We start from the raw sequence: 23,794 nt of genomic DNA on the forward strand, positions 1-23,794 counted from the left end.
TATCTCATTGTTGTTAAAAGAGACAACAATTTGCAAGAAGTGTGTAGCTGACGCACATTATTTGCCTTCGCGGGCCATAAAATGAGGTTGCTGGCCGGATCTGGCCCCAGCGCCTTGACTTTTCACATATGACTGAACAGGTTAATACAGACCACAATGCATTGCGAGCTGGAAAACAATATGGCACAAGGGCGACTATCAAAGCGATATAGTAAGTGTATACGGAAACAATTCATTTTATTTAATTTGCAATATGGACAACAAAGAAAAGAAAATACAGTTTGAATGTGCGTCATGACAGGTACGGTGGTCCCGCGATATGCGACGAGAACAAGTCTCAGCCAATCAGAGATAGTGAAGGGTGGGACCCTGCGCTGATTGGTCGCAGTCCAGATACTCTGTTGTCACTCGCGCATGTGTAAACAACACGTGGAGCTGCTCCATTCATGCAGCAAGCAGACACAGCGTGGCGACAAAAGCAGAATTGTGTGTGGGACCAAGAGCTACGCAACACAGCCAGCTTCCAAAGCGGCCAAAAAAGCAACAAGGAAGCAAGGAAGTGTCCGTGTGTATCTGGTAAGTGCTCCTAACAGCGTAATCATTGCCTTCGTGTCGGCGAACATGCTAATTGCTAAGCTAACCTGTAGTATCTAGCGCGTTTAACACCGCAATTAAATAAGTGCTTTGGTGATACAAGTTCACTTTTCAGAGACGTCTGGCTGGAACCATGTTAATACAATACAATCAATACAATTTTATCTATATCGCGCATTTCACAAGAGCTACAGCTGTTACAAAGCACTCTATATACAACAACAAAATAGCAATAACCTAACAAGTGAAAGCAATAAATTGGAGCATAACCAAAAACGCCTGACTACACATGGTTGCCCCCCCCCCCCCCCAAAAAACCCGCCTTACTATACATGGTCGTTATTTTCCCCACAGAACGCCTTGCTATTCATGGTCGTGTTTTTAACCCCAAAAAAGCCTTACTATACATGGTCATTTTTACCCAAAAAACGCCTTAATGTACACCGTCGTTTTCCCCCCCAAAAAGCCTTACTATACATGGGCGTTTTTTTGAAAAAACAAAACAAAAAAAAGCCAACGCCCATGTACAGTAAGGCGATTTTTGTGCATTATTGTGTTTCTTCAGCCATCCACAAACTCAATATGAAATGATTTTTGGTGCAAGCGCATAATTTGATCGACGCATTCAAAATGTGCTATGCACCTGGAATGAAGAAACGTTCATTTTCTGGATGAATTTAATCAGATTATCGAATCGATTAATCAAATTCTCGAATCGCTTAATCGATTTGCCCCGGGTAATAGATTTTAAATAGATTTTTGATAAATCGTTACATCCCTAATAGTGTGCATGTTTTGTCCCAAAAAATGACCATGTATAGTAAGGCGTTTTGTGTGAAATAAATAATATGGTAAAGTGTTTTTTTCGAATAATTGGTAAGGGTATAGTAATGTAAGGTGCATAGTAAGGCTTTTTTTTCTAAAAACGTAAGAGTATGTAGTAAGGCGTTCTTTCCGAAAAATGTGGCAAAGCGTATAGTAAGACGATTTTTTCCGAAAAATGTGGTGTATAGTAAGGCGTTTTTTTCTAAAAACGTAAAGATATAGTAAGGCGTTTTTTCCAAAAAATGTGGTAAAGCGTATAGTAAGGCGTTTTTTTCCGAAAAATGTGGCAAGTCGTATAGTAAGGCTTTTATTTTTTATTTTTTCAAAAAACGTAAGGCGTTTTTTTTTGTTTTTTTTTTTCGAAAAATGTGTTAAGGGTACAGTAAGGCGTTTTTTCCAAAAAATGTGGTAAGGCGTATAGTAAGGCGTTTTTTCTGAAAAATGTGGGAAGGGTACAGTAAGGCTTTTTTTTTTTATTTATTTTTTTTCGAAAAATGTGGTAAGGGTATAGTAAGGCTTTTTTTTTCCGAAAAATGTGGTGATGGTATAGTAAGACGTTTTTTCCGAAAAATGTGGTAAGGGTATAGTAAGGCATTTTTTAAAATTTTTTATTTTTTTCAAAAATCGTAAGGCGTTTTTTTCGAAAAATGTGGTAAGGGTATAGTAAGACGTTTTTTTCTATAAACGTGGTAAGGGTATAGTAAGGCGTTTTTTTTTTTTTTCGAAAAATGTGGTAAGGGTATAGTAAGACGTTTTTTTCTATAAACGTGGTAAGGCGTTTAGTAAGGCGTTTTTTCCGAAAAATGTGGTAAGGGTATAGTAAGGCATTTTTTTAAATTTTTTTTTTTCAAAAAACGTAAGGGTATAGTAAGGCGTTTTTTTTTTTTTTTTTTTTTTCGAAAAATGTGGTAAGGGTATAGTAAGGCGTTTTTTTCTAAAAACGTGGTCAGGGTATAGTAAGGCGTTTTTTCCGAAAAATGTGGTGATGGTATAGTAAGGCATTTTTTATATATATTTTTTTTCAAAAAACGTAAGGGTATAAGGCGTTTTTTTTTCGAAAAATGTGGTAAGGGTATAGTAAGGCGTTTTTTTCTAAAAACGTGGTCAGGGTATAGTAAGGCATTTTTTTTTTTTTCGAAAAATGTGGTAAGGGTATAGTAAGGCGTTTTTTTCTAAAAACGTGGTCAGGGTATAGTAAGGCGTTTTTTCCGAAAAATGTGGTGATGGTATAGTAAGGCATTTTTTTTATTTTTTTATTTTTTTTCAAAAAACGTAAGGGTATAGTAAGGCGTGTTTTTCTAAAAACGTGGTCAGGGTATAGTAAGGCGTTTTTTCCAAAAAATGTGGTAAGGGTATAGTAAGGCATTTTTTTTTTTTTTTTTTTCAAAAAACGTAAGGGTATAGTAAGGCGGGTTTTTTTTTCGAAAAATGTGGTAAGGGTATAGTAAGGCATTTTTTTTTATTTTATTTTTTTCAAAAAACGTAAGGGTATAGTAAGGCATTTTTTTTTTCTCGAAAAATGTGGTAAGGGTATAGTAAGACGTTTCGAAAAACGTAAGGGTATAGTAAGGCGTTTTTTTCTAAAAACGTGGTCAGGGTATAGTAAGGCGTTTTTTCCGAAAAATGTGGTAAGGGTATAGTAAGGCATTTTTTTTTTTTTTTCAAAAAACGTAAGGGTATAGTAAGGCGTTTTTTTCTAAAAACGTGGTCAGGGTATAGTAAGGCGTTTTTTCCGAAAAATGTGGTAAGGGTATAGTAAGGCATTTTTTATTTATTTATTTATTTTTTTCCAAAAAACGTAAGGGTATAGCAAGGCAGGTTTTTTTTTCGAAAAATGTGGTAAGGGTATATATAGTAAGACGTTTTTTTCTAAAAACGTGGTCAGGGTATAGTAAGGCGTTTTTTCCGAAAAATGTGGTGATGGTATAGTAAGGCGTTTTTTTTTTCTAAAAATGTGATAAGGGTATAGTAAGGCGTTTTTTCCAAAAAATGTGGTAAGGGTATAGTAAGGCTTTTTTTTTTTTTTTTTTTTTCAAAAAACGTAAGGGTATACTAAGGCGTTTTTTTTTTTTTTTTTTTTTTTTTCGAAAAATGTGGTAAGGGTATAGTAAGACGTTGTTCCGAAAAACGTAAGGGTATAGTAAGGCGTTTTTTTCTAAAAACATGGTCAGAGTATAGTAAGGCGTTTTTTCCGAAAAATGTGGTGATGGTATAGTAAGGCGTTTTTTCCGAAAAATGTGGTAAGGGTATAGTAAGGCATTTTTTTTTATTTTTTTTTTTTCAAAAAACGTAAGGGTATAGTAAGGCGTTTTTTTTTTTTTTTTTTTTCGAAAAATGTGGTAAGGGTATAGTAAGACGTTTTGTTCTAAAAACGTGGTAAGGCGTATAGTAAGGCATTTTTTCCGAAAAATGTGGTAAGGGTATAGTAAGGCGTTTTTTTCGAAAAATGTGGTAAGGGTATAGTAAGGCATTTTTTTTTTTTTTTTTTTTTTTCAAAAAACGTAAGGGTATAGGAAGGCGGTTTTTTTTTTTTTTTTTTTCGAAAAATGTGGTAAGGGTATAGTAAGGCGTTTTTTTCTAAAAACGTGGTCAGGGTATAGTAAGGCGTTTTTTCCAAAAAATATGGTGATGGTATAGTAAGGCGTTTTTTTTCTTCTAAAAATGTGGTAAGGGTATAGTAAGGCATTTTTTCCGAAAAATGTGGTAAGGCTTATTTTTTTTTTTTATTTTTTTTTTTCCTTCAAAAAACATAAGGGTATTGTAAGGCGTTTTTTTTTTTTCGAAAAATGTGGTAAGGGTATAGTAAGACGTTGTTTCGAAAAACGTAAGGGTATAGTAAGGCGTTTTTTTTTTTTTTTCGAAAAATGTGGTAAGGGTATAGTAAGGCGTTTTTTCCGAAAAATGTGGTGATGGTATAGTAAGGCGGTTTTATTTTCTAAAAATGTGGTAAGGGTATAGTAAGGCGTCTTTTCCGAAAAATGTGGTAAGGGTATAGTAAGGCTTTTTTTTTTTTTTTTTTTATTTTCTTCAAAAAACATAAGGGTATAGTAAGGCGTTTTTTTTTTTCGAAAAATGTGGTAAGGGTATAGTAAGACGTTGTTTTGAAAAACGTAAGGGTATAGTAAGGCGGTTTTTTTTTTTTTCGAAAAATGTGGTAAGGGTATAGTAAGGCGTTTTTTCCGAAAAATGTGGTGATGGTATAGTAAGGCGGTTTTATTTTCTAAAAATGTGGTAAGGGTATAGTAAGGCGTCTTTTCCGAAAAATGTGGTAAGGGTATAGTAAGGCTTTTTTTTTTTTTTTTTTTATTTTCTTCAAAAAACATAAGGGTATAGTAAGGCGTTTTTTTTTTTTCGAAAAATGTGGTAAGGGTATAGTAAGACGTTGTTTCGAAAAACGTAAGGGTATAGTAAGGCGTTTTTTTCTAAAAACGTGGTCAGGGTATAGTAAGGCGTTTTTTCCGAAAAATGTGGTAAGGGTATAGTAAGGCATTTTTTTTTATTTATTTTTTTTCAAAAAACGTAAGGGTATAGTAAGGCGTTTTTTATTTTCGAAAAATGTGGTAAGGGTATAGTAAGACGTTGTTTCAAAAAACGTAAGGGTATAGTAAGGCGTTTTTTATTTTCGAAAAATGTGGTAAGGGTATAGTAAGACGTTGTTCCGAAAAACGTAAGGGTATAGTAAGGCGTTTTTTTCTAAAAACGTGGTAAGGTGTATAGTAAGGCGTTTTTTCCGAAAAATGTGGTAAGGGTATAGTAAGGCATTTTTTATATATATTTTTTTTCAAAAAACGTAAGGGTATAAGGCGTTTTTTTTTTCGAAAAATGTGGTAAGGGTATAGTAAGGCGTTTTTTTCTAAAAACGTGGTCAGGGTATAGTAAGGCATTTTTTCCGAGAAATGTGGTGATGGCATAGTAAGGCGTTTTTTTTTTCTAAAAATGTGGTAAGGGTATAGTAAGGCATTTTTTAAATTTTTTTTTTTCAAAAAACGTAAGGGTATAGTAAGGCGTTTTTTCCGAAAAATGTGGTAAGGGTATAGTAAGGCATTTTTTTAATTTTTTTTTTTCAAAAAACGTAAGGGTATAGTAAGGCTTTTTTTTTTTTCGAAAAATGTGGTCAGGGTATAGTAAGGCGTTTTTTTTTTTCGAAAAATGTGGTCAGGGTATAAGTAAGGCGTTTTTTCTGAAAAATGTGGTAAGGGTATAGTAAGGCTTTTTTTTTTTTTTTTTTCAAAAAACGTAAGGGTATAGTAAGGCATTTTTTTTTTTTCGAAAAATGTAAGGGTATAGTAAGGCATTTTTAAAAAAAAAATATTTTTTCAAAAAACTAAAGGGTATAGTAAGGCGGGTTTTTTTCCTAAAAATGTGGTAAGGGTATAGTAAGGCGTTTTTTTTTCCCGGAAAATTGGTAAGAGTATAGTAAGACGTTTTTTCCGAAAAATGTGGTGAGGGTATAGTAAGACGTTTTTTTGAAAAATTGGTAAGGGTATAGCAATGTAAGGCGTATAGTAAGGCGTTTTTTCCTAAAAACGTGGTCAGGGTATAGTAAGGCGTTTTTTTCCCGAAAAATGTGGTAAGGGTATATATAGTAAGCCGTTTTTTTTTTTTAATGTGGTGATGGTGTAGTAAGGTGTTTGAACCCTTACCTCTTTTAAGCCCTTTCCCTAATTTGAAGCCCTGACCAAAATCGTTCCCAAAGAAAACGGATGGTTGGATTGTCATCCTAAAATTTCAATTTTATTGCAAACCAGCCATGGTCACGCCACCAAAATCTCAACAGGAATCAACGTTACACACAATACAAGAACATTCTTTTTAGTCTTTTCTTTGTACATTACAATTCACTCTACTGGAAACAAACAAACTTAAATAGCGTACAACAACATGACACCGGAATGTCGGCTGCGGTAAGAAAATGAGTAGACACATTCATAAGGACAAAGTGGAAAAATAACAATTGGGCATTTTGCTCCTACTAGTGTCGGACACATTGCTACTGGTTAGCACATTGGTTTACTGGTGTGTTTAATGGCATAGTAGTAGGCCACTAGTTGTGGAAAAGGGTTACTTGGAAGACAGTCACTCTACTTCTGCGCCCAAGAATGATTCATCTTATCAGTGAGGACAGAGTGTACTTGTTCAAGGATTAACAAGTACTGTAAAAATGTTACTAGTACGACTGAATTTTCTCCCTAGTGAGGAAAAAGCGACGACCAATCAAGGATATTAAATAAATGCTTGCGCAGGAAGAGGTTTGTTCACCTGGCAGGGGGGAGAAAAAAAACAAAACATCTAGGGGGCGCTGTGCTCACACATTGTGACAACATAGCAGCAAGTTTCTCTTTTTGCGCCATTTCTATGTGCAAAATGATCAGTTGCCATGACGGCCATTTTGAAGGTGCCGCAACACGGGTCGGGGGCAGATGCCATCTCCCCACCCACCCCAAAAAAGGCACCTTTGACGACTAAACGGCCGCTCTGTAACATTCAGCTTGCTCCCTTTTCATCCAGTGACAAAAAAAAAAAAGGAATGTGGAGAAAGATGATGATGAGGATGGCTACGAGGACGAACGTTTAAACGTGTGCTCGGCGACTTGGTCGCAAACCATTTGTGCGTCCGTTGGAATATTTACACACAGAAGTTTGTTGCAAAGTGACAACGAGCAATTTCGTCCCTATAGGTACGAGTCCATGGAGGGTGCGTAGGAGAAGCCCACGAAGGCCTCGGCCGCCTCCTTGATGCTGGCCGTCACCAGCGCGCTGTCAGGCGAGCAGCCGATGGAGTTGGGCACCGGCTCGTCCGTGAACTCGGGGTCGAAGTGCCGCAGGTCGTTCGGGCCCGTCTGGATGAGGACAACAAACACAAACCGGGGGATTAGCCGCTCACTCGGCGGGACCAAACTTGGCAGCATCGAGATGCGGTACTGCGATTCCCCGCGAACGACGCACTAAAGATTCCAAATCCAGGGTCACAGGTGAGTCGGGCCACATTAGCACGCTAGCATTGGCAACAGCCGTTTGTGGAACTTACTACGGGCACAATGTTGTTAGCTATTTGGATATCGTAGAGTCAGCTAACGGTATAACGATTTGCGTCTCCCTGCTTAAGTTAATTACATGTTGGCTTTTCATGTACGTTACCGAGCGTCATGATGCTTTACAGCCACTGGATGGCATCATTGCACTCTTTTCTTTTGAGTTTTGTGCCTCATCTAAGTAAAAGTACAACTTTAAAAGCAAAGTAAAGAAAAAAAAAAGTAGCTTATTAAAATTGTGTAGAACATGATTCTAAAAATGACCTTAATCATATGTATGATCTAAAAGCATTTATACTTTATTGGCATGTATTGAATCTTTATTCATTTCATGCACTCTGTTAATAAACCAGCAAATCAAAAAACAACTTTTAACAGATGATTTGGGGGGCGTCTACTTTGTTCGATCAAACTATTAAAATCCTCCAAAAGTTTTTTCCCTGCATGTTGTAAAGTTTTCTTAGGCTGCATTAATTCTGAGTACCTATGTTTGTGGAACGTTTTTATCTTTTTGTCTTCAGGTTGGAGAACAATTGGACTGTTTCCTGAAGCAATCCGATTTGGGATTCGCCCCGGCATGGTCATTTTTCTGTCCCCAGGTTTGTCAGAGCTAAACTTGTTTCATCCACGTTCAATTAGTAAAGCATGCCTGTAGTGATTTTCATTTACTTGAGAGTATGACATGTTATTAGCTAAATGTTGATGTTTGTCATTCTGTCCACTAGTTGAAACAAGGCATTGTGATAAATATTGCGTTTGTGGAATAAGAGTCAATCCACCCTTTATTTTTTTTTTTTTCAGCCATCTCTGGTGGCGGCCATTTTGTCACCTGTGTCGACTGAAAATGACATCACAACCGGTGAGGGCTCAGGTAACGACCAATCACGACTCAGCTTCATAAAACAGGTGAGCCGTGATTGGTCGTTACCTGAGCCCTCACCGGTTGTGATGTCATTTTCAGTCGACACACGTGACAAAATGGCCGCCACCTGAGATGACTAAAAAGGGCTGGATTTTGCCATATTCCATCAACGCAAAATGAATCAGAATGCCTTATTGAAACCAGTGGGCCCGCATAGAACATATTCTCGATAAAAATATGTTTTATAAATGTAACTACAGCTTTTGGGGTTCAGTTTAAATGCATTTATTTCATTCTTGATTTACATCCAAAGCAGAAGGAAAGTCGGGTGTTTCACAATCAGAGTTTATTTTTGGCATTCAAGAAATAACCCACAGATTAAAAAGTAACTTCAATGTAGGCCGTTGAGCACGACAAACTTTCCTTACCACGTTGGGGTTGAAGGGCGGCGTGATCTTCTTGCCGTTGAGCTCGTCCCAATTGATGGGCGAGAAGAACATGTGGTTCTTAATTTCCACCTGAGGAGACAAAAGTCGCCCGGCGGTCAGCGAGAGAAGAGAGCGCTACGCGGAAGCGGGCCGAGCGAGGCGAGCGGAACTGACAAAGTCGTCGGCGCAGCCCAGCCGCTTGGTCCTGTCCTTCTGCAGGAGGCCCTCCAGGAGGTGGCGGGCGGCGTTGGAGATGTTGGGCTTGAGCTGCAGAGGCTTGTTCAGGATGTTGTCGTACATCTCGGCCGTGTTGCGGCTGTAGAAGGGAGGCTGCCGGGACACGCGGGCAAACGCCGGTTAGCGTCGCGCCGTTTGCTAACGTGCCGAGCGCCGAGGAAGCGGGACTCACCAGGCCGTAGAGCATCTCGTACAGGACGGCTCCTAAGCACCACCAGTCCACCGTGCGGTCGTACGGTTGCTTGTGGAGAACCTCGGGAGCTAAATACTGGCAAGGACAAACAAAAGGTTCAAGTCAGGACTGAAAAAAAAAAAAGAACTTGAGGTGGGTAACAATGCGGTTCAAGTCGGTCTTTTGTGACTTGTGGCTTTACCTCGGGCGTGCCGCAGAAGGTGGAGGTGGTGCCGTTGGGCTCGATGTTCTCCTTGCAGAGGCCGAAGTCGGTGAGGACGACGTGGCCCTGCGAGTCGAGCAGGATGTTCTCGGGCTTGAGGTCGCGGTAGACGATGTTGAGCGAGTGCAGGTAGCCCAGCGCGCTGGCGATCTCGGCGGCGTAGAAGCGCGCGCGCGGCTCCAGGAAGCAGCGCTCGCGCTGCAGGTGGTAGAACAGCTGCGTACGGGGACAAACGTTTCGTTATTCATCTGGAATGCAAATGCAGTAAATAACTACAATGGAAATCTTTTCTCAACCGCATTACAGTGTTAATATCACTTCGCATTAGCATTTTTTTTACTCAGTCTTATTTTCCTTCCAGCAACTTCACGTCACTAAAAGCATGTGATTGATTAAACTAGAACGCTTGAAAGAATGAGTTAACACTTTGTTTCAAATCTTAAAGATGCCTAATCAACAAAATAAATACAAATCGGGCTTTTGCAGAACAATGTTGGGATTGCAGTGTAGGTCTGCACTCCTCATCTAGTCGTGATCATTAAAACCATCAAGACTTTCAAATGTGGTTCTTCTCCTCGCAGAGGGATTTCATCGTCCGACAATGCCAGGAAACAACGACGTGCTAATTGTGGAGACGTGCCTTCCTTCCCGACTTCCCCCTTAAAGGCGCAGGCAGGCGAGGCGCCGCGCGACTCACCTCTCCACCGTTGATGTAGTCGAGGACGAAGTAGAGCTTGTCGGCCGTCTGGAAGGAGTAGTGCAGGCCCACCAGGAAAGGATGCTTGACGTTCTTCAGCAGCACGTTCCTCTCCGACATGATGTGCTTCTCCTGAGCGGCCGCAGGCCGTGCCAAACATTACGAGACTGTTGATTGGTTCATTTCGGCGAGACGGCGGCTCTTGGTCTCCTTACCTCCTTCTTCTTGAGGATGGCCTTCTTCTGCAGCACCTTGACGGCGTAGAAGCGGTCATCTTGGCGGTGGCGGGCCAGCAGCACTTTGCCGAAGCTGCCCTTGCCGATCACCTTGAGGAAGTGGAAGTCGTTGGGCTTGGCCGACGGGTTGGACGACGGGCCCAGGTTGATCTGCTGCGTCGGGCTGGGCTGTTTTCAAAGCAACGCGAGAGCCGCGTTAGCGGCGCAAGGGGTTCGAACCGGCCGATTAACTGCAAGTGCCTCTCATCTGTTCCAGCCTCCCGCAAAATAATGTCATGTTTGCAATAAAAGAAACATAGCCTCGATATTGTACTCTACGAAAGTTGTTGCCTAAAGTGAACGGCTATTACGCTGCTGCTGCTTCTGGTGTGAGCGTCTTGGCCACCTGGGGGCAGTATAATATCATGTAGAGATGTGTCTATGTCCAAAAACACAATTCCTGACTCGGTAAGCTGCTATCATGTTATTCATTTTCTGCAAATGATAAATGATATATATATGCCTACGAGTATGGTCTTTTGTCTGTCTGTGTTGTTCCACAACCCCCCCCCAAAAAAAAACAACTAGTCTGTCTGTGAGCCCATCTACTGTGCATTGTTTGTTAGCAGGAAGCTCAAAGGACTTGATTAAGGCAAAAAATGTGTAAACTCTGCGTTTGAAGAATTGTTGACTAGCTGCCAAACTGCTGCTTGGTGTGCAGTTGCGTTCACCGCCGCCATAAAGCGCTCACGTCTCAAATTTTGCTCGCAAGGCGCCACTGTATATAAACACTTGGAAACGTTCTTTCTTAATTACAGAGGACAAGCAAATGTTGTTGGCTTCCTAGAATATGACAAACTTTTACGCCTTAAATGCAGTTACGCAATGAAAAAGTGCTTTGCTAGCAGGTGTACCGAGTGTGATAATTGGTCGCTGAAGGGACTCACGGGAGGGGAGGGGTTGGTGTTCATCAGCTCAGCATCCTGCGGCGGACTCAGGTTCAGGATGGATTGCACCTCCGCACTAAAACAAAAGCAAATCACTAAATATTCAGGGGGAAAAACGGACAATTCTATATTTATACCATGTATCATCAAAACAAAATATGCATAATATAATCAAAGGATTCAAATAAAAATACATGAAAGAATACTTATATTTACATTGAATCGTTTAATTAAGAAATGTTGTTGACTGCAACTTTGGGGCCAAAAATATGTATTAAATACAAAAACAAGACAGTATCCATTTATCTAATACTGTACTAGCATTTTTTCATATAACCACAATGCAGTATATTAATGGCGAATTGCAGATTAAAAACAAACAGTACATCTACCCCATTACATTATTATTTTAAGTTGATGTCATGGACTTAATATAAGTATGAAATATCTACTATGTCATTAATTCAAATAAAATCGTAGGACAAGTTCAAGGTGGACTACACTTGTGCACTATAATAATAAATAAACAAATCCTATCACATTTAATTGTGATCGAATTGAGCTCAGGAGGAAATCAATGCAAGTGATTATTTGTCTAACTTTCGAGAGAATCAAAGTGAGATGAGAGGCGTACTCACTGTTTGCAGGTGTAGGCGTTGGTGGCGAGCCTCTGGATGAAGTCGTTCAGTCCCATCCTCCGCTGTTTCATGAAAGCTGAAAGAAAATTCAAAGTCACCCTTGCATTAATCCGTCGGGGCACAAAACACGGTGCAGTCATCGCGATGCAGCTCCGTACCGCAGACTAAGGCCACAAGCCCTTTGGACTTGGAATAAGTCATGTCGGGCTGTCCGGTCGCGCTTTTGATCGTCATATTTAGCGGCCCCAAGGAAAGTAAGCCGGACAAGACGGAGGGAAGCAACTCTGACAGCTTTCAAGTTTGCCTCTTTGCTTTTATGACGATGCCGGAGGGAGGCGTTTCCGGGTGGGCGTGACTCAAAGCGACAATGTCTCCGCTGCGCTTGGACGAGCCGTGCCGGGCATGGACCAATCAGAGGCCTCAAAGCTCTTTTTGAGCCCCTCGCTCCAGCGTGCTTGCGTCAAATAACAAAAAGAAAGTGTTCTGTCTATTTGCACACTTTTTTTTACGCAATAACTCGCGTCGGAACTTCAGGGGAAGAACCTCGTGTGACGTCAAGAGCGCGGCTGGCTGTGGAGTGACCACCGAGACTACGCTCCACTCTCCAGACGTGTCCGCAAATGCAACACGGAGCTCCCCGACAACGTAAAGCGCTTCGGCGTTGAACGTCAAAAAGATTTTGCTTGCTTCGAACAAAATGACCGATTGTTAACTTTGGGCTATGGTTTTGCCTCAAATATTAACAGTTCACCATAACACTTCGTAAAAGTTATATAAATCGTGGGCGAAACAAGAATTCGTTACATTTCGGTGCAGATACGGTTCGATTATTTACCCCCAACTCTGCTCACGTGTAACCCAATTATTTTATGCTTTAATTTATTGCTTGTGTTCAGTTTTTGGCCAATGATTGTGCCTCAAGTGGTTACAGTTTCCTACAACGTTTCGTAAAGGTATGAAGCGTGGGCAAAGTGGCAATTCCTTACATTCTGGTGCACATAGAGCCTGGTCATTGCCCTTCTTAATATAAGTGCAACTATTCATTTTGACTTTGATTCGTAAATCCCCCAAACTTGCCTTCGCAAGAATTTAGGTGGATTTGCAAGTAATTAAACCCGGCCGATCAGTTACTGCTCAATTATAACGGCACCGAGTGACACAGGTTCACAGGGGGAAAAAAGTGAGCGAGTGAACAGAGCGCTCAGTCAGAGGGAGGGGAGAGGGTCGAATGTTTAAAAAAAAAAAAAAAAAAAGCGGCCGCTAGTGGAAAAGTACAGAGCGAGGGAATACACACTTGGGGGGCCTGAACATACAAAAGTTTGATGCACAAAAAAACGTAGTCATTGCGTAAGACAGCTTTAGTTTTATCTCGAGTGGACCCACTGACAGACATAATCAGGAAGGCCACGTCCACTTTTCCAAACAGTAAATGTGATAATTGGTTAAAATGGAGAGAGAGAAAAAAAACAGACAAATGAGTCATTTATATATTTAAAAATAAATACTTAAAGTGGCTTCAGTCGAGAAAGTTGCAAGGAAGCAAAACACACTTTGCACTGACACCCTACACGGATTTGGGAGGGAAGGGGGGGGCATTCTAAATGATACATTTTGGATATGAAGCACGCTTATAGGGGAGGATGAAGCAAGCCTGTGTTTTCCCCAAAGCAGGTTAGAGCTTTACGCTTACGTAATGCAAGACCCCCCCCCGCACATACGTAAGTATACATCCTCCTTAAGTTAATGATTGCCCTCTTTTTTCCCTTGGTTCTTTGAAGCGAGACGTCGATGCGGATGTTGCGTTCATAGGCGGCTCGTACTCACACGTCCAAGCCGTCGTTGTGTCTTTCATCGAGACGTGACGCTGTCGCGGGCTGCCAGTCAAGGTGGGCTCCGAGAGGTAAGCACACTGGGGCGCATTCCTCAACCAGCAGGATTTTCATGTGACGGCTTTTTGGCTCTCTCTCCCCCCCCCCCCCCCCCCCCCGCCCCCCTCCTTGCTTCTTTCTCCGTGCGAAGGCGGAGACGTTCCGCCTTCTTTCACATGTGCTGCATTCAGGCGCTCAACGGAAATGTCGGGATTTAGAGTAGCAGCGTCGCTAGGCGGAAAAGCAGGGGTTTCCACGCAACTTTTGGGGTAACTAAACGGTGAGTGGTGCCATGCAGTAGCGGGCAAAGCACAGTGGATAGTTGGGGTGAAACCCCAACCCTAGTTAAAACTCTATTTTGAAACCCTAATAGTTTAAAACCCTAACCGTAGTTTACCTCGTCAATACACATTCAAAGGACTAACAGGACCATGAAAAATGTCGTCGACTTCACTGGGGTGGGGGGCTGTGCTGTGCTATGGAGACCCCCAATTACCTCATATGTGGAGGTGACATAATTTCAATTTTAAATGTAGGTCAGCGCTTGTGGCTTGCCCAATGCTTTTGTCGCTCTCCAGTTAGTCTCTGATATAAAAATATCCGCATTCAAACTGTGCCAATTTTCCCATTGTGAAATTTGGAGCCTCCTCGCGAGGGGCGGCGCGAGCGACCATTTGTCCTTGCGCAAACAGCAGCCTGGCCTCGCTCAAAAAAGAGCGAGCGAGCGAGCCCACCGGCGAATGAAACAAGCCGGATTGCAAAAGAACACAGTGAGTTTGTTAAGACGAGCGTCCTGTGGAACAACGCGTCATTGTGACAATGATGACTGAGCGCCTTGTTGTCCCTCACAAAGACTGTGAGTAAGCGAGCGAGCGAGCGAGCAACTGGGAGAGGCACTCGCTCATCAACCCGCCACTCCAAGTGCTGCAAAAACAAGGAGCCGATTGCGATTTAATGGGGTCCCACACCACACGGCCCAAGGTCAAAGGTTGAATAAGCAGTGTCACACGGAATGGGAGACTTTTTTTTTTTTTTTTTGCAACAGAACATCGTCCGCCTGTGTGGACATGTTCTTAAGGCCCAAACAAACACGCACGCCCACGCCAGACGGCTCCACAATCGACGACGTGACATCAGTAACCGACGCGCCCATTTAGATGTCTTGACATGTTTTTCGCCCTGATGCCACCCAATTTAGCCGCAAACACTGTATGCCGTGGCACATTGACCTAGGCGCGCCCTAATGTTGTAACAAGTGGGCTTCCACAGCTGCAGGCTTGAGTCACAACATTGTCGACCAAACAAATGTCGCAATTCAGCTTCCATAATACAAAATGAGAAGACTTGCAAGGGGCAGCTGTGGACCACAACTCACGACCAGACGCTCACACACAGACTAACTGGCTGGATAGAATCCAGCTTGTGTTGTCGCTCAAAAGGCCACGCCCCCTAAAAGGGGAAGTCAACTCAAACATTTTTTTCAACAATATGCTCTGTGCAAGCCCACTAGTTGAAACAAGGCATTCTGATCAATATTGCGTTTCTGCAATAATATTTAATCCACCTATTTTTAGCTGACATTCTGCTGCTCCAGATTCATGGCTTTCCATTTAATTTCCATGTCATTTTTTTTTAATACATTCTTTGACTTTTTTAAAGCTTAGTCGTGGGACAAATTCAACTCGTAAGGCAAGGTGCCGCAGTTTAATGTCATGTCTGGTGGCGAGCTTCGGGAGACCAATTTGACGAGGGTCGTCGCAGATGGCGTCCAAGCTACTTTTTTTCACTACACACACACACACACACGCTGACGGTCCACTTGGGTCCACATAAAAGCCGCGTGTGTGCGTGAATAGAGCGGTCTTTTTACGTAACCACTCCAGCCTCATTCACATTCATCGGCCGACAGCTCGGATCAAACACCGTCAACCCCCCCCCCCCCCCGCGCTGGGCCGAGTGACACAACAACCACCAGAGAGATGGATGAAAATGTTCATATGAAGGGCGGGTAGGGGAGGGGGGAGTGACGGTGTTTACACTACAGCGCTATCCGCCGACTGGCATCGCCTCGCCGCCCTTCCTGCGCTCTCACGAATCGACCTGCCAGTGTGTGTGAGTCACACAGGCCTGGCATCCCGAATATTGCCACTAGTGGCTTACATAATGCGCACGCACGCACGCACACTCACCAAGCACACTTGAGGAAAACATGGGAGTGGATCTTTTGTACGCGTTAAGCCTTTCAAGCGTTGGGCTGGGATTATACCACGTTTCAGTGAGAAGTTCACTACGAGGCAGCAACTATGGGAGGGGGAGCATAGCAAGGCGCTAGTGCGCAACTAGCACGCCACATTTAAAGGAAATGAAAGGAGCCGCTTTGAATGTCATGACTGGAGTCTGCCGTGATCACTCCCACAGCGGCGCAGCCCTCCCTCTTGCAGTTCCGCCAGCCGGCGCTCATCTGGTAAATGACCAACATCCAGTCTAATTTAGAGTTACCCGTGGGAGGTTCAAATCGCGTGAAGTCCTCGCTCTAAACTTCGCCTCGCACGTCAGCTCTCGTCCTTTCCCATCTGTCCCGCAGGTGGCGCTCCTCGCTGAGTGGACGCCATGTAGGGGTGAAGCTCCTAGCGGTTTGCGTTGCAGACTAACAATATTCTCCACAAATACCACCGCTAAAGCGCTGTCATAGTGCAAACTGTTTACCACGACGCAAAAAGGACAGAAAGGAGAGTCGCTGTGTGCGTGTGGCTGGAAGCCCGCGTCGGACGGCTGGAAACGGCAAAAGGTCAGCGGGTCACCACCGGACGCATTCTGCACATGATCGGGGCCGCCGCCGCCGTGCCGTGCAAAGAGGCAGCCAGACAAAAACACAAAAACATAAAAACAGAGCAATTTTGGTTTTGGAAGCAAATAAGAACGGGATGAGGTCGGGAAAGTCGTGTCGAATCTTGCTGAATCATTTGACAACAAGCGGGAGAGCCAACATGTGCAAATGGAAACATCCAAGGCTGTCACAACATGACAACCAGCCGTTTATTTCTGTTTGACCGGCCTCTTGCAAACATGTGAACCAACCCCGCGATGACGACGCAGCCGCCAGCGACACAACAGCATAAACGATGAAAAGGAGACGAGAGGCGTCTTATTAGCAGTCGACTTACCGTTGTCACCGAGGCAACAGCGGCTGTCTGGCTCCGACTCGTTGTGATAGTAAAGGTCCATGGCCTGCTGGGAAAACATTTGGCATCACTCAACGGAAGACACATGACGCAGAACCTCGGCTACCTCGCTGTTCATCCTTCGCTCCTCTCATGATCGCTCCTAGCTAGCTACACATGTACGCATCGTAGGGCTGCCAAGATTAGCCGACTAATAACGACGACCGTTGGTGGTTAGTCGACTAGCAAAACAATAGTTTGTGGCAGCCTTAATATGCATATAGAGTAGATACACATCTAGACGGTTCGGATAAAGGATGGCTATAGAATATACAAACATGAAAATGAACAAACGGACTTATTATCGAATGAACAAATGGAACTAACTTAATGGTGAAAACCTACAATTGTGCTTGATAGCATTCCTCTCAAGACCTGTAGGTGGCATCAGTGCGTACAATGAACACCCGCTATATAAAGCATATTAAAAAAAAACGGGGTTTTTTTTTATGCTTAATTGCATCGCCACCACGCACCTTCAACTCATAAAAACGATATTGTTTCGGAAACTGTTGAATTTGCGCCAGGGCGTCACGATGCCAAAGATGTCCCTCCACAAAGTTGAGTGGAACTGCTTTAGGTGCTTGCGTTCGTGTCACCCTCAACTTGCAAAACAAATAAAGCCACGCTTATCAAAACATTAGCTTCCTTCTTGTGCTTACCGCGAGAGGTTATAAAAATAAAGTTGGCTAAAGTGGCTTTCATGTTTCAACCAGTTGTGGGTCACACATTCCTGGCTCCTCGCCACCATGAAGGCCCCTTTTCAAAAAAAACGCCGCACCCCAAACCAGCACTTGGCAAAAGACACCCAGACGCCTTGCTGCCCCACTTTCCCCGAACCCGATGTGCCTTAATGAAGCAGCGTCGCCACGGCAACGCTGCCTTAAATCACTGGCCAGAGACCCCCTCCCGGCAACCCTTCTCGGCCCCCCCGCACGGCGCCATGTAATTTGATGAGCCTGACATCTGTTTCTGCGAGTGTTTCTTTGGCGCTGTGCTTAATTCCTTATATTTGGAGAAGGTGAGTCATCACAATCGCAAACTGACACCTTCACCTTTTAATGTGCTAAATACTTGTCAGGAATGGAAGAAGGCTTTAAGAGAATCATATATTACAAGAATGAAGTTGACACAGAATAAAGTTAAAGTAGTGAGAGTCAAAAGGTAAACGAAAAGTCGAAACATTCCCACTTTTCGTCATATTCTGACGTAGTTTTCCAAAGTTGCCGTTGTCACGCGATAACGAAGCGGAGTACTGGCCTGCGTGCGCTGTCGCGGCTGCCAGGCGTCGTCCAGCGCGTAGCCGATGTAGGGCCCGCTGCACACGGCGCACTCTAGCATGACGGGGCTGGCCATAAAGGGGGGCGGGGCCTGGACGCCGGCCCCCCAAGACTGGCAAAAGCCGCTGTGGGCACCGGGCACGTCGCCGTCGTCCTTGGCCTTGCCGTGGGGGCGAGGCAGCATCTTCCACTTCCGCACCTGCAAAATTACATCCATGTTGGTGCTATATACATAAATGGGATTTTTCAATTGATAATATTAGAATATAAAGAATTAAACAGTTTGTGTGATTAATTCATTGTGGTCTGCGCAACATGACCACTGGGGGCAGTATAACTGACTGAAAAGCGACTCAATAAGATGCAGCAACAAACGTTTTGTCACAGAGGATAATAACTGCAACATCACTGCTCTCACTTAAAAGGTGATACGAAAAAACAGGTTAGGGGTTTGCGGTCAAATGCTTTTAGTGTTTGCCACGGGGATGCAAAAAGTAGTAGTTTGGACACACAAAAAATGGCTAACGTGATCAGCTATGTGATTGCGGTCAAGCTGAGGGAAGCGGAAAAGCCAAAAGATGCCGTGGGGGCGCAACGGTGACCCAAAACGGCGCTTACGCAAGCGCCCAAATGGCGTCCTTGGCAGCCGGAGTGGCTGCGCTGGGATTTGAACGTGCGTTATCAAGGCCGCTATCAGGGGGGCCTCCGTGCTAACTCAAGCGCGCTCCTGGGATGCTGTTCAGCTGTACCTGGACTTACAAATGGAGCACGTGCGTGCTTGTAGGCCACGACTCACGCCGAGACGCTCACGTCGCGAGGCCGCACCCCTAAAAGCCACACATCGACATGCGAATGCTGCGGGACATGCCTACAATACAATGAAAGGCAAATATCGCAAACAAACATTTTTGCGAAAGGCGAACGCGCAGAATGTGAAGCGCTGCACCTCTGTTGCACCGACACGCACGCCACTTTGATCAAGCACATCTTTGCTCCTTTGCTGCTTTTCAGCCTCGGGCACAACAAAGTTTTCCACTACAGTAGACAGAGTGTTAGGCACACTGCGCGAGCGCGCGTGTGTGTGTATGTGTACCTAACACACACAAGATACGGTATGTGCAGCATAAACATAACACACATACGAAGGCCATTTCCACACCGGGCTTCCTCTTGACCACTTTGACATATTGTTATATGTGCTCAATGACCCATTAAAGGTAACAGGGTTATATAATGCACGTGTAGGGATGCGGAGTCTGTATAATGTGCATTTATCAGCTCTTACATTCTTTTTTTCCCCCCCATAACATGAGTAGAAAAGGACATACATACAAGTACACACACGCATGCACTGTAAATCTTGACAGGTTTGAAGAATGTTTTCGGTTCCCGTGGAACCTCGCAACGTGTCGTCGTCTCCTCCCATTGTTGGAGTGTATAAACAGAGGAGAGATGTACATCGACATGACACAGATCCCATTTACCCTCTGCGGGGAAGCTTAGCGGGACGTCTCACTAGCCCCCGTGTCGCCACAGCAACCCAGTTTGAGTTTGAGTTTGTTTGACTCACGCTCCGTTCTGACAGAGCCTGTCAAGTGAAGGTTCGCGAGCTCACGAGTCCCGTGCGCGTCACATCTATTTCTAGATTGGATTGCATTTCTTTCAAGCACAGCAGCCTGACATTTTCGTCCATGAAGCGTTATCAAACTCGGACCATCGGCCGAGAGACGCTAAAAAGGTGCATTTTCTCGCAGCTGTTGGACGCACCGCGTACGCATGGTGGGGGGAGGGGGGCATACGCACAGCCTTCACGCGTGACGGGCGAATGATTAACGCGCCGTCTACGGGGAATATGCGGGCGACGCGATGACATCACCAAGGAGTGCAAAGGTCAAAGCGGCGGTAAAACGTCTCACGGGCCGCTAATAGGTCAGCTCGGCTCGCCGGGAGTACGCGTGAGGGAGTGCATCGGCGAGGCTCGGAATGGAATCGCTCGACGCGGTGAGGCGCGGACCGAGGATTTGTCATCGGCTGTCATCCTCGCAATTCCCTCAGCACGGGAGGAATGAAATCTTGCTTTTGGTCATCTTGCTATTTGGAAATGATGATGCAGTTGCGTCTTAAGTGATGCATTGCTGCCATTGAGCAAGTCATATAAGCCCTGGATGCTCATCTTCCACCATTCCACACAGGACAGGACAGGACAGGACAGGACAGGACAGGACAAACAACAAAACAACCCCCTCCAAAAATATGTAAAAAAAAATAAAATAATAATAATTAGCAAATAGGTGAATCCGCAGGTGCCAAACTGCAAGTATGCGGGCATCCACTGTAGTAGTGTATAAATCCCACCCCCAATAATTTTTTTTGGGGGGTGGGGTTAATAAATGTGTTTTTATGTGAGTGTATGAATGTGTGCGTAAACGTGTATCCGTGCACTTGCGCCTATGCATGTGCGTGCGTGCGTGCTTATCAGCAGGGTTGATGCTTTTAGATTGTGGATGGCTTTGCTTTGACCTGCTGCTCCAATAAAAGCGCCCACTCAGCTTTTCTCGTCTCTCTTTATCACCGCTGCTCTTCCTCATTCTTCCCGTTCTTCCGCCTTCCTTTCCTCTTTTATATCCTCCATTCACCTTCACTGTTTACTCTGTGACCTTTTTTTTTTTTTTACTTTTCTTCAATCAACCCACTTTCCACCTTCCCCCCCAACCCCCCCCCCCCCCCCCCCCCCCCTCCCCCCGGCGTTGGTGCCATAAAGGCAGCATGCTGTTTTTCACAGCGTCATAAAACGCCAGTCGCATTTGGAGACTGGCCTCTGACAGGCTCGTTCAGGCCGAGCGAGGGGTCAAGGCCGGCGACCCGCCGACAGCGCTTTTAATGGCGATGAGACATCGCGGACATCGCTGGAGGCGGTCACGGTTTCAAACGCCGTGTCCTTCTGTGGGGCCAAGTGTTCAACACGGCCGACACCTGCACTTTGGAATGGAGCCACAATGGCTAAGGCGTTAAAGCGCAGATCTTCTACCAAGGCCACTTCGTGGGGTTGCATTCAGGTCCCAATGCGAGGAACAAGAGTAAATGCTGAACTATATTGACACAAATTCAATTTGTTTAGTGAGAAAGCTTGTAGCTCATTTCATTTAATTAATTTTTTTTTTTTTTTTTTTTTGGGGGGGGTTGTGGATGCTAAAAAAAAAAAAAAGCATGCATGCTGGTAATGAATGTTTATTCCTATTATAAGGCACCGATGGAATGTTTGTTTGTTTGTGCATGTTTACACAAGTACATTTTTAGTCAATCATTTGACTAAAATAAACACACTTGACCCACATTCAAAATCACTCTCACATTCACAAGAACATCTCACGTTATTTCTGTCCATGCAAACTCATTGTACTCACGCACTCATCTTCCTGTCATGCAGGCACTTTGTTTTTCGTCCCCTTCCGGCATGTTGACGCACTCACCTTGCAGCTTTTGCTCTTGTCGTAACTTTCCGACGGCTCGGAGGACGCCTCGGGGCGGTAGCGGTGGGCCGCGCAGCCGCGGTAAGGCGCGCCGGCGTAGCGGCGGCAGCCGTACGGCGAGCGGGACGAGGCCGAGCGGGGGTGTCGCAGATCCTCGGCCGGCGGGCACTTGGCGCACGGGTACGGCGCACATTTGCCCTGCGCCTTCTCCGCGCTCACTTTGGGATTACGCATCCATCGGCGCACCTCGGCGGGGAAACACACAGCAGTGTCATTTGAAAATATTCCGCAAGAATGTAGATGCAAACATTTTTAAAAAAAATGACTGGAAGAATGTAGTGATTTTATCAGGGGGGGAAAAATGCTAATACAAAGATACAAACGTCACAAAAAAAATGAAAATGTGTACACGTGAAATAATTTTCAGACGAAATTTGAAGAAAAATAAAAACGCATGAAAAAATAAATATGGCAAGACTAGTAAGACAAGAAACGCACGCACGGGCGGGCACACAAATGACGATGCCGCAACGCCGTCGACGCACGCAACGGCAGGCGACGGCACGCAACGGCATGTGGAAATCAAAATGAGCTGCAAGAGTGGAAAACGTCCTGCGACGACAACAACAAAACGAGCACATGACAGAGCTCGTCCGTCCGTTTGCGCGCTTGAATGGCACTCGGCATGGACTGATTTCTTTTCTTCTTTGTCGTCATGAGAGCAACCAATGTCTTTTCTTTCCCCACACTCGTGGAACAGCTTCAATTTTAATGACAAGTGTGCTGTATAGCTGATCACCAACTCTGGTCTACAATAATAAAGGACAACTCCCAACCTACTTTTAAAATACTTTGGCTGCCGCAGAAATATTTGCTTCCCTCCAAATGACGGGGCGGATGAGACTCGCCACTTCAGGTGATCTCTTGACGAGCAATTGACGATTAAAGCATTAGAGGTAATTACGGTACCTTAAACTAACACCATCTAAGTTTTGTAATACGTTGAACAGCATCCAAACTGTTTCCATAGTGACCTTAGCTCACCTATTTTAGCGTTCTATAAGACGCGTGGGACCAGCCAGGACACGTCACCGCTTTACGGTAATCTGGCTGGATGGAAAATGTGTTCTCAGATGTCACCTTAAAGCATTATAGGTAATAACAGTACCTTAAAGGAGGAGCTTCAAAGTCTTGTAATGAGTTGAAGAAGCCGAGATCACCTAACTTTAGCGTTCTCCAAGATATGTGGACCAGCCAGGTCACCTCAAAGGGTATTCTCGAGCCTAATCCTGCTGCAGACGAAAGATGTGTTTACATGGCAAATGTCGAGTCGGGTGGATGGGTGTCATTTCAACACGAAAGCAGCATAGCTAATAACGCCACCTTCACAAAACAGGGAGAACGGCATCCATCCTGCAGCCAAGTTTTTTTTTTTTTTTTGGGGGGGGGGGGGGAATGTTTGTCTTTGTGTCACGCTGCGGCACAAAACAGACCAGTCCAGCTAAAAGCAGGGAAGCGGTTCCTAAACCGATGATGTCATTGGCGGTTGATTTATTCAGCCAACAGACACTTGTGGTGCGCAGTAAAACACAGATGGGGGCACGGGGGGAGGAGGGGGGGGGGGCTCTTCTTCGGCAGTGACATCATCTTTGTGGTGTGCGTGCGTGCGTGCGTGCGTTTGTGCGCATCACCCCAACTCACCTTCCTCTTGACAAACTGAAAGGCCGAGCACTTCTTGAAGGAGAACGCCGCCTTCTCTCCTCCTTCTCCTCCTCCTCCTCCTCCTCCTCCTCGTCTTCCTCCGTTCACCAGCTTCATGGCCAACACTGGCGCTCCGCTTGCCTCCGTTGATCCCAGGGTGACTAACGGGGAGCGACGATGGTTTCGGGGGGGGGGGGCGCTGGCGGGAGGGAAAAGAAAAGGCGGCGGGTGTTAGAGTTGGCTAAGGCATCGGCGGACGTCGGGAGCCATCGTGCGACGCAGCAAGGATGCGAGGGGGAGAAGGAGCAAAAATTGCGAGAGAGCGGGAGCGTGAGAGAGCGAGGGAGGCGGGACGCCGTTGTGTCGGGAGGGCACCTTAAAGCA

At 44.5% G+C, this 23,794-nt stretch overlaps 1 protein-coding gene and 1 long non-coding RNA gene across 4 annotated transcripts; one reads left to right on the top strand and one right to left on the bottom strand.

Annotated features, from left to right (window-relative positions):
* Window positions 1-400: 400 nt before the first annotated feature.
* LOC147128479 (uncharacterized) lies at window positions 401-10,811 on the top strand. Its single transcript, XR_015083978.1, has 4 exons — window positions 401-576; window positions 7,098-7,391; window positions 7,973-8,050; window positions 9,955-10,811. It is a non-coding gene; the product is annotated as an uncharacterized LOC147128479 (long non-coding RNA).
* Window positions 6,132-23,571, bottom strand: sgk1 (serum/glucocorticoid regulated kinase 1). Of its 3 annotated transcripts, XM_086019205.1 has the most exons (13): window positions 23,411-23,571; window positions 21,710-21,955; window positions 18,220-18,438; window positions 16,903-16,966; window positions 11,871-11,946; window positions 11,233-11,308; window positions 10,286-10,474; window positions 10,071-10,202; window positions 9,353-9,589; window positions 9,151-9,246; window positions 8,916-9,071; window positions 8,742-8,831; window positions 6,132-7,259 (listed from the first exon to the last, which is right to left on the bottom strand). In XM_086019205.1, exons 1-13 carry the CDS (start codon window positions 23,525-23,527, stop codon window positions 7,092-7,094), a joined length of 1,866 nt encoding a protein of 621 aa, XP_085875331.1. In that variant the 5' UTR covers window positions 23,528-23,571; the 3' UTR covers window positions 6,132-7,091. The 3 variants fall into 3 exon arrangements, with proteins under 3 accessions (XP_085875331.1, XP_085875333.1, XP_085875332.1); XM_086019207.1 differs by lacking the exons at window positions 16,903-16,966; window positions 18,220-18,438; window positions 21,710-21,955; window positions 23,411-23,571 and adding an exon at window positions 13,695-13,846; XM_086019206.1 differs by lacking the exons at window positions 16,903-16,966; window positions 18,220-18,438; window positions 21,710-21,955; window positions 23,411-23,571 and adding an exon at window positions 12,029-13,105.
* Window positions 23,572-23,794: the final 223 nt, after the last annotated feature.

The sequence above is a fragment of the Filicampus tigris genome, chromosome 20 (genome assembly GCF_054856515.1).
Source record: "Filicampus tigris isolate MCC_2025a chromosome 20, RoL_Ftig_1.0, whole genome shotgun sequence".
NCBI lineage: Eukaryota > Metazoa > Chordata > Actinopteri > Syngnathiformes > Syngnathidae > Filicampus > Filicampus tigris.